Below are 11,143 nucleotides of genomic sequence, written 5' to 3'. Positions count from 1 at the left end.
CAGTGTCTACACTCAATGGTCTTTTGTATGTAGACACTGAATAGGCACTGTACAGTCTCACTCCTCCCTCACCAGTTCAACCTCCCTCCCTCTCACCCCTCCTCTTTTACGCTTCCTAGCAAGTGCTTGTCCCTTGACACAATTACTGACGTCACAGGTGGCTTGATGAGCTTCCCTGCAGTGCTTTGTTCAGCGTGATCAGTTTTGGAATCAAGTTGAGGGAGGAGGCAGCTGGCTGCCTGAAAGCATCAGGTGTGCGTACAGAGGCGGAGAGAAAGAAGAGAAGAGGAACCGCAATCAGATGAATGAGCTGCGCTGCACAGGACATGTGATAGGACAGCAGGACCGTGCTGGGTCAATAGTGGCATGTTTTTGTCTGAATCAAGATACAAGGACAGCCGTTAGAGGGAGATGAACTTGTATTCACTTTTTGGGAACTGGGCGGACTAAACGATTGTCAATAAATTACCATTACCACTAGTTTGTCTTTGGACTTGCGCATAAGGGTAAGAATTTCTTCTCCGCTCTTTTCACAATAATCTTTTAGTAAATCTCAATTCTAAGCATGTTGTACTTTTCCAACACCTTTTCTCCAGTGTTTTTGCACGAAATGCAGCGATTCAACTAAATCTAGTAATTGTTACCCTTAATGTTTACTCTTAAAACAATGTTATGCTCTTTCTTTTCAATTCCTTCTCATATAAATGGGGGAGAGAGAAAAAACAAACTTTGTAGTCCAGCTATGCAAAGCTTAAGAGCCATGATAGATGAGGAAACATTCAGGAAAGTAAGTGAAATAATGCTAATGTTGATCCTACCCAGGGATGCATTTTTGATAAATCAAGCTTTAGTGAAAATCTAAACATTACCCTCACAACGGAGTTTTTATTTATCCAGGCTAGTGTTTTGATATTATTGTGGGAAATGTTTTCACTGCACCTTTGCAGGCGAACAATCTATTCCCAACTTCAAACACAGTTACTTTTCTCTGCATGGACTTTTTGCTAGATCTGCTCTAAACCTCATTCGAAAGTTGGCCTCAGTCCAAAAGAAGCAATGACGTACTTCAGTCAGGATTCTCTAAAGCAGCAAAAACACTGTCAGATTCAGTTCAGCACAGACAAACGCACACTGCCATGTGTGACTTACTATAATGACTAGGGATGGGTATCGTTTAGGTTTTATCCGATACCGGTGCCAAATCGGTACTTTTGAAACTGTGCCGGTGCTCAAACCGGTGCTTAAAGAATGGAGAACACAAAATTGGTCCAAAAACCTCTCATGTTCAGCTGTTTTTCGTAAAAAGATAACAATGTTAGCCTTTTCTGCAGCTATGGGGCATATATGGTATCACTCTTGGCTGGAAGCAGTGCTTAAACAATGGAAAAAACACAAACTTTGTCCTAAAACTCTCATGTTTAACTGTTTTCCACTTTTTCTTTGGTCATTTTAGCCTTTTTGGCCAGGGTGAAGGGAGTATCTGCCATCAAACAAGAGGACAGCCGCATGTAGCTATGATGATGTTTGCTAGTTCACCTTACATGCATTAATATAATAACGTGGTTAGCCTACTCAACGTAAATTACACACGAACAACATTAAGCTACTCACGCAGAGAAGAACGGCTGCTGCTGCCATCATCCGTCATCATTTCTGCTACACTGGCAGGGCTAGGGGCCAGGACTCTCCTCTTCGTGTTTTTGGGGGATGTTGCATAACAGGCAACCCACCCGCAGTAGATGTGCTCGGTGTGAGGTCTCGCAGCAAGCTATCAAATACGGCGCATTTCTCGGCTTTTAAAAAAACGCTATGCGTCGCCAGGTGTTTCATCGGATTTGAGGTGTTATCTCCTTTGACAGTATCACAGTATCAGCTTAAAGCACTTGTTGCAGGCTGCTGAGTTTGCATATTTTGCTGTGAAGTACAGCCAGACTTTTGACCGCTTTGCCTTGGACATTTTTAATCTGTAGCTCTGCTCTAAAAGAACGTACGTACCTGGACCCACCTACTATCCTCGGAAACGTAAAATGATTGGCTAGAGGTGTATCACAGCTCAGGGAAAAAAAAGCACCGAAATGTGCGCTGCTTTTCGGTCTGGTTACTACCGTTTATGTCAGAACCGACACCGGTACCCATCCCTAATAATGACTAAAAGAAAAAATATTTAAGGAGTTATGCTTTGATCAGAAAAGGAGGGGACGCAGATGATCATTTTCTAATGGAAACCTAATTTAAAGCTGTTATTAGAATGGTCACTGTAATAGGTTTATCTTTCTACATTATACATAAAAATATAATTTTTAGCAACTTTTGTGTATGCTGTTACTTCACGAAGACAAAATTATTGTGTGGGATGGTGTTTAATTGACGCCATGATGGTAGAGGAACCAGTAATCCAAGAATGTAAACAGCAACTGAAACAGAGTTGCACAGTGATGACATGTCTATGAAGCAGCAGCAGCACATAACAGGCAATTTAGTTCTGTCACAACACAGAGCTGTCCTATGCTGGCAAAATGCCTCCCTGTGTCACTGACTGGAACATTTACAGGCCAGGCCATAACACTCCTACAACTCCGAAACATTCGAGAATCTCTCCAGTTGGAGAGCTCCAAACATTCTGGAATGCTTCTGTCCGTAAGGAGGTCAGCTCTGTATAATTCATATATACAACTGTTACCAAAAGTACATGTACTTCTTGTAAGTCCTTGTACTTCTATATTTCTAATTCTTCTCCTGCTCTCTTTCACTATAAGTCTGAAAAGTCCTCCCCACACACATACACACTCACACTCTTTATTAATTTTGTGCTCACTCACATATCTTGAGACCAGTGTTGGGTAAGTTACTTTAAAAAAGTAATTAATTACTAATTACTAATTACTTAATCAATATTGTATTTAAAATACTTATCTAATTACTGTATCTGAAAAGTAACTTAATTACTCAATAAGTAATTTAACTAAATACTTCTTAAAATCCCTATAAACCTTGAGTGGACAAACAATAGAAATGAAACTCTTTAAATAATAAATAATTTTTTTTAAAGATGGAGACTCTACAGTACGCAGCGGTAGCATCTCTTCCACAATGTAGCCTGTAATTATTTTTTAAGCTCACCTTCAGACGCTTTCTGTGCTGCTGAAGTAAAATCAAGTTTTGCCTGCTTAGCAGGAGTTGCCGCGGCGTTATCCATGGATGATGAACAAGGATCACTCAGAAGTGTTCGTCTATACTCTCGTGTCAGGCGCTTCAGTAGACTACTCGTGCTATTAACAGCAGCCGATAGTTTTTACATATTACTGTAATATTCTTGTCTGCTTGTTTCAGAAAAGTGAAGAGACGGGAATATGTCCATTTCATAAAAGAGCCACAGGCTCCAGCAGAGTCCGACATCTTCCGCTTTAGAATACGACTATGCAGCAAAGTGGCGCGAAATGACGTGAACCTGCACTACAGTGATGTTAAAGCGGCAGAGTTTACTTTTACCTTAAGAAGATAAATTATTGAAATTAAATAATGATATTCAGCGAGTTTAATTATTTTACAATGTAACGCAAGTACATTGTAAGTAACTAATTAAAATACCTAAATATGAACAGTAATCAGTTACTTTTCCACTGAAAAAGTAGAGTAATTTAATTACAGTAATGCGCTACACCCAACACTGCTTGAGACACTTTGCAGAGGCCCCACCCCAGATTAGGAACCATTTGACTAAACTACAAAACTGTACAAAACCTTTTGAGGATTGGGGGTGGAAAGGGGTAGTTTAATTTGGTAATTTTCTCTCTAAGCGATCTTATTCCACTAGTGGTTGACAAGTTGATACCAAAGAATACTATGTTTTGCTAAGCTGTCGTTAATTTTTAATTAAAAGAATGTATATGCATTGGGTTCACACTGGTTCAGATAATGTTACAAATTCCAGGTGGTGAGTTTCAACTCGTTACTTATGTAGCTGAGTGAGCAGATGGCTCGCCTTATCGCAGTCTGCAGGAGGGAATGCAATATCACTTTCCGTGTTGATGCATTATTTATTTCACAGGAAGCTGAGAAACAAATATGTTGTTTTGTCATTCCTCATACAGTTCAAATTCTTTCTGTTTAAAATATTCATTAGATACAATTACATTATATACAGTATGTAGTATGTTACCGCTTATTCACACTCAACTTGGAAAAGGTGGAGATACTTTGCTGCTTATGTATTTGAACAAGCTGGACCAAATTGTGAAACTACATTCACTGACTTCATTGGAGCATTTTGAAAGCTTGTACTTATTGATCTGTACCTACCTGCTCTTCGACAGGTCTCTGTTGAAAAAGAGATCTTAATCTCAGTGAAACTCTGTCTAAATAAACTAGACAGCCAAGGTTAACTATGTAAGTGTAACCTTTCCCTGTGGGTTCATATTCTTTAGCACCTTAAATTATAGGCCACACTATAGCACTGCTGTCCATGTAAAATTACTGGTTTGTAAACCTGCTATTAGTGAGCTTCTTTAATTTTTTTTTAAACCAAAATAGCTGTTGTTCCTGCCCTCTGTCAGAGTGTTCCCACTGAGCAATACATGTACCAAAACCACCGTTAAAGCTACGCATTCAGTGCTTCCTTTCCTAAATGACAAATGCAACTTTCACCTGCCTTTGTGGTGCATTTTTCTTTTCACTTTGCTTTTGTGTGCACTTCTGCACACACAACCGAACAAAGATTATAGTCCCTGTAATCAAATTACAATTAAATAACCAAGAAACTATCTAAATCAATCATTTCAAGTGTTCTTGTTATGCTGTGTCAGCGACACACCCGCTGAGGAACAAATTCTGCTTGGTGATTCTGTTTTGAGACGTGAAGCTAGAGAAACCAGCAACCATAGATAATTGTCTTACAGGGTCCAGAGCAGGCAACACTGAGGGAACCCTAAAACTCCTGGCTAAAGATAAACATAAATTTGTAAAATTATAATTCACATCAACAGTAAAGACACTTGGTTAAGTCAATCGAAGGTCACTAAAATTAATATTAAATCAGTGTGTAACTTTGCCAAAAGAATATCGAACTCTGCAGCTTTCTCTGGTCCCCATTCGCACCAGTAGTGACGTGTTTAGCTGCATGTTTTTCTTAATTTGCCTTCTGTCTGAGTGGTGTCAAAAATAATTATGTATGTTTTACAGATAACTGGGAAACTTTCTAGGGCAAACCTGGTCTTAAGACAGATGACACACATCCCACTTTGGATAAACCAGCTCTCATTTTTATGAATCTGGCCAAATTGATTAAACTCCCCAAAACATGACTATCCAGAGTTGAGACCAGGAAGCAAAGTTGCAGGCTTACATTTCTCTCTGCAGCTTCTTTCTTACAAACATAAAAAAAAAAATCACAGGAGTACCAATATATCACATACAACTGTACCAAAGAGTAAAACAGTGAGATATGAGATTAATGCATGTTCTAACTCCCTGTTAGAACATGCATTAATCATTTGTCAACAAACTGATTCACCATGCCCTACAGAAACCTGGTTACAGCAGGATGATTATGTTAGTTTAAATGAATCAGCACCCCTGAGTTATACTAACTGTATAATAACTTTTTATTTGTTGTTATCTATCATCCACCTGAACCTTACTCGGAGTTTCCATCTGATTACTCAGGCTTTTTATCTGATTTAGTGCTCAAATAAAATATTTATTGTGAGTGATTTTAACATACATGTAGATACTGAAGACGAAAGCCTCTGGATGGCATTTTTAAACTTAACCTCTGACTACCTTCTCTCAAAATGTAAAAGAACCCATCCACCACTTTAACCACACTCTAGGTCTTCTTCTAACTTATTCTACAGAAACTGAACATTTAACAATATTTCCCCAAAACCCTCTATTGTCGGATATTTTCCAACATTTAAATTTACAATAAAGGATCACACAGAATTGGGGAATACATTTCATTACAGTACATGTCTTTTTGAAGGTGCTGTAACCAGAGATGGGCAGTAACGCGTTACTTACAAGTACTTACAAGTAACGCGTTGCTCGTTTTCAAGTAACGAGTAAAGTCAGGGATTACTATTGCAAAAACGGTAATTAGATTACCATTACTTTCCCGTAGGAACGCTGCGTTACTAAAACCGTGATTTTTTGCGAGAATGTCTCATGACAGTGACGTAAGCAAGTGCGAGTTTGTGACAACAGCTGTGTGCAGATCAACAATGGATAACATATCAAGTGCGGGAGAGAGTATGAGCATGCAGCGTTTAAAGTGTGGAAGTACTGACCTTACTTTGAGTTTGATTCCATAAAAAGTGACAAAAACATTAATGTCCGTTGTGCGTGGGAAGAAAACTTCTTTTTACAGCGAAAAAAACCCCTAAACATCCAAGCAAGCACCGAGTGCGCTGCGAGGTAATGGGAAATTCACAGAGAAATTCGCGGATTCTTCCACTGACCGCTGTGGCACACCTGCACCAGGGTAAACCTCCGCCTACCCAACTCCTGCTTTACAGGTGAAAATAGAGCAACAGGACCGCTAGTCTTTGACTTTATTTATTTTCTTCTGTGTTTTACTTGCATCTATTTGAAAGACTGAGTGTAAACACACAAAAAAAAAAAAATGTATGTGCTGGAATGTGCACAAAATAGGTTTGAATATTAAACAAATTTCTTCCAGTCAGAGAATGTTGCATATAATCAAATTTTTGCTTGATGCATAAAGTTAAAAGATTAAAACTAATAAAAGTTTTAAAAAGGGACCTTTCCATTTGATTACATTTTGTATGATGGATTATGTAGAAAAAGTAGAATTGGGCTGAAAGATCTATCGCTTTATCACCTATTCAGGTTGTAAATCGTGTTTTAAAAAAGTAACTAAGTAATTAATTACTTTTGAAAATAAGCAATCAGTAAAGTAACGGGATTACTTTTGGGGGGAAGTAATCAGTAATTTGTTACTGATTACTTTTTTCAAGTAACTTGACCAACACTGGTTGTAACTAACTTTATAGATATAATTCCCCCAGTTTTATCTTCTTCAGTGCCTTGTGCCAGCAGAGTGCAGAGCAGGTACCTGAACTTTAATCTCACAGAATTGATTATCTTGTTAATGATTTTACATCTTCAATGCATTTGAATCTGGATACTGTAGAACCTCTGAAAAGAGAATCTCAAATTAGAAAATATTTGACTCCCTCGTGTAACTCTCAAATGCACACCTTAAAACAGATAAGTTGTAAGCTGGAGAGTAAATGTTGTCTCGCTAATTTAGAAGATCATGATTTAGCCTGGAAAGTAGTTTGTTTCTCAAAAGCGCTCCACAAAGCTAGAACATCTTACTCGTCTTCACTGATAGAAGAAAATAAGAACTCTAGGTTTCTCTTCATCATTGTGGCCAGGCTGACAACAAGTCAGAGCTCTGTTGAGTCAAGCATTCTTTTAATCTTAACTACTTCATGAATTTCTTTGCAAATAAAATCCATCCATTCTTTCACTTGGAAAATTCAGGGTCACAGGGGTGCTGGAGCCTGTCCCAGCTACCGTAGGATGAGAGGTGTTTGTTGCAGGGTTAACACAAAGAGACAGACAACCATTTGCATTCACATTCAAATCTATGGGAAAGTACCCTGAGGTAACTCATACAGACACGGGGAGAACATGCAAACTCCACACAGAAAGGCAGAAGATGGTGGAACCCAGGACCTTCTCACCATGAGGCAACAGGGCTAACCACCCTGCTATTGTGCTGCCTAAAAATTTATCCATTAGAGAAAAAAATACTCATGACCATTTTAAAAACATTACATTGTGTACAGCTTCTTTCAATACCATTGATATTTATCTAGAGTCTTTTTCTCCAGTTGATCTTTCTGGGTTAACTCCAGCTCATCACAGTACTGAAACAGCATTAGTGAAAGTTCCAAATGATCTTCTTATGGCCTCTGATAGTGGACTTGCCATGCTGGATCTCAGAGCAACATTAGATACTGTTGATCATAATATTTTATTACAGCAATCAGAGCATGTTGTCATTACTGTTGACCAAAAATATTTTTTACAGTGATTAGAGCATGCCATAGGCATTAAAGGCCCTGCGCTGCAGTGGTTTGAATCATATCTAGCTAACAGACTCCACTTTTTTAATGTAAATTTAGAGTCCTCTTACACACTAAGGCTAATTATGGAGTTCCACAGGGTTTTGTATTAGTTCCAGTTATGTTTATGCATGCTTCCCTTAGGCAGTATCAATAGAAGACATAGCATACATTTTCACTGCTATGCAGATGATACCCAACTTTATCTATCCATGATGCTGTATTGTACAATGCGCAAAAAATCTTATATAGATGGTTAGACGTTTTCTAACTAGATGCTTACTCTGGATGGCATTACCTTGGTCTCCAGTAACGCTGTGAGGAATCTTGGAGTTGTTTTTGAACAGAATATGTAGCTCAATGTGCATATTAAACAAATATGTAGACGCTTTCTCCCATTTGCACAATATCTCTCAAATTAAAAATATCCTGTCCTGTGGTGATGAGAAACAAGTTGATTATTACTATAGACTACTGTCATTATTTTAATTGCAATTTTAATTGTAATTAATTATTATTAGGGTGTCTTAAAAACTCCCTGAAAAGCCTTCAGTTGATCCAAAATGCTGCAGCAGGAGTATTGACCGGGTTTAGAAAGAGAGAGCATATTTCTCCTTTACTGGATTCTCTTGATTGGCTCCTTGTCAAATCCAGAATCGAATGATCCTACAAGATTTTGAATAATCAGGCCCCATTTCATCTTACAGACCTCATATTATGAGGATGAAGAAGAGATTTGTTCTGCGTTTCAGGTGAGCTGTTCTTCTGCTGGACCATGACTGGCAAGCAAAGAATCCAATGGAGGTCCATGTGCAAAAGCCTGGTCCTGGGTACATTCCTGACAAGCTGCATGATCTTTGTTTACTGCCTCTCCACTTCACAGGTCCACTTCAGTCTGCCTGAGTAAGATGGTGTGGATGTGTTCTGTAGAAACCCTCATGTAAAATTTGCATTTGTCTGCAAGGAATATATTTCACATTCAATTATTTAAGTATTTAAAAAATGCAAAACTGAAGTTTTTTTTAAAAACAAATATTTTCTTTCTAGTTTCTCAAGTGCGATGGGTTGATGCTTTTGTTTATTTTGTGTCACATCATTTAGAGATAATTTCCACAAAACCCCATATGTCTTTATAGTTTGTTCTCCTTTTCATCTATGTAGGGTTCCGGTGCCTTATTCCTGCGCCCACCGTCCAACACAGTCCCACCCCAAACCAACCATCAACAATTCAGACACTGCCTACACCTGTACTCCTAAAGTTGATATCATGTTCATGAAGACCCACAAAACAGCCAGCAGCACCTTCCTTAACATCCTTTTCCGATTTGGAGAGAAACACCAGCTCAAATTTGCTTTTCCCGAAAGCAGAAATGACTTCTTCTACCCATCTCTTTTCCAGCGCTCCCAGGTTAAAGACTACAGACCGGGAATGTGTTTCAATATTATTTGTAATCACATGCGCTTCAATGCACCTGAAGTGTCCAAGTTGCTGCCTGTGGACACATCCTACATCACCATTCTGCGAGACCCTGCAGAGCTTTTTGAATCCTCCTTCCACTACTTTGGCCGCCTGGTGCCTTTTACTTGGAAGATACCAGGTGACGACAAGCTGACTGAGTTCCTACGTGATCCCCACAAGTACTTTGATCCAGAGAGTTTCAACTCTTACTACCTCAAGAATCTGCTGTTTTTTGACTTTGGACTGGACAACTCTCTGGATATGAATGATCCGCGAGTGGAAGAAGGAATCAAATTCATCAGTGACCGTTTTCAGCTGGTCATGTTAGTGGAACACTTTGAGGAATCACTCATCCTGCTAAAGGATGCCCTCTGCTGGGAGATGGATGATTTGCTCTTCTTTAAGCTCAATATCCGTAAGGGATCCACTGTGTCTAAATTTACTCCTGAGCTGAGAGCTAGAGCCCTTGAGTGGAATGCTATTGATTGGAAGCTATACCAGCATTTTAATCAAACTTTCTGGAAGAAAGTAGATGCGTACGGGCGGAAGCGTATGGCTGCGGATGTGGCAGAGCTCAAGAAGAGGAACAAAGAGATGACATCTATCTGCATTGAGGGTGGCCATGCTGTAGAAGCTGGCAGCATCCAAGAGACAGACATGCAGCCCTGGCAGCCAATCGGAGAGAAGTCTATCATGGGCTATAATTTAAAAAAGAATATAGACAAAGCACATCGGAAGCTGTGTCGCAAGATGTTAATGCCTGAGATTCAGTACTTAACAGAGCTTGGGGTGAACCTTTGGATTACCAAGTTGTGGGGCCATGTCCGAGATATAATTAACTGGTAACTGAGTGTGTGAGCACCAGAGGCCAATTTAAATCTGAAACACTGTATTAAGAATTACTGCATGGCTGATAGAATGGGAGGTTAATGACGTATCATATTTCCTGTCTCTTTGCCTGTTTGAATTGTACATCATTGTGCACTGTGATGTACATCATGAGAGCTTATGAAAAAAAAAAGTTATGCTCTACAAATACTGAATCAGTTTACTGCATGCAGCCGAGGCTTAGTATTCTCCACTATGAGTCCATTTAATTGTTCTTACTCCCAGATGTCAGCTTGTTCTAATGGAGCACTTGACGTAACTATGAAGTTCACAATGACGTTCTAAAGCATGTTGATGGATTGATAAGAAATATTTATTTACATCCCTGAGAAACTTCTGAGCATTTTGAAAACATGGCAGGAATATCAGTTGGTTTGAAGTAAATGAAGTCTTTGATGTTCACCTGAAAAAGTCAAAACATTTCACTGACTGATTCCCCACTAAGGACTGAAATATATGTGAAAATATGCAACAAATCTGTGGAGGACAAAATCAGTCATGATGTTAAAAAGTATGTGAGTATCTCTCTCTCTCTCTTATTTATATATATGTATGTATGTATGTATATACATATGTACGTATGTATGTCTGTATGTACATACGTACGTACGTATGTATATATACACGTATGTATGTATATATACATATGTATGTATGTATACATGTATATGTATATATGTGTGTGTGTGTGTGTGTGTGTGTG

General features: G+C 38.8%; 1 protein-coding gene across 1 annotated transcript; it reads left to right on the top strand.

Annotated features, from left to right (window-relative positions):
* Positions 1–224: 224 nt before the first annotated feature.
* On the top strand, positions 225–10,922 carry gal3st1a (galactose-3-O-sulfotransferase 1a). Its single transcript, XM_085368221.1, has 3 exons — positions 225–506; positions 8,846–8,996; positions 9,255–10,922. The coding sequence occupies exons 2-3, from the start codon at positions 8,869–8,871 to the stop codon at positions 10,396–10,398; spliced, it is 1,272 nt and encodes a 423-aa protein (XP_085224347.1). The 5' UTR covers positions 225–506; positions 8,846–8,868; the 3' UTR covers positions 10,399–10,922.
* The last annotated feature ends 221 nt before the right edge of the window (positions 10,923–11,143 follow it).

The sequence above is a fragment of the Diplotaxodon limnothrissa genome, linkage group LG12 (genome assembly GCF_057381915.1).
Source record: "Diplotaxodon limnothrissa isolate DT_005_m linkage group LG12, D_limnothrissa_male_GT1.1, whole genome shotgun sequence".
NCBI classification, from domain to species: Eukaryota; Metazoa; Chordata; class Actinopteri; order Cichliformes; family Cichlidae; genus Diplotaxodon; species Diplotaxodon limnothrissa.
Note: the sequence above shows the minus strand (reverse complement) of the source record. Positions and strands in the feature narration are given on the sequence as shown.

What these genes read in the sequence shown, in the direction of transcription:
- gal3st1a (XM_085368221.1), top strand. Translation starts at nt 8,869, where the DNA reads ATGACTGGCAAGCAAAGAATCCAATGGAGGTCCATGTGCAAAAGCCTG. An exon ending in GTCCACTTCAGTCTGCCTGA is followed by an intron (nt 8,997 to 9,254) that starts GTAAGATGGTGT and finishes TCATCTATGTAG; the next exon opens with GGTTCCGGTGCCTTATTCCT.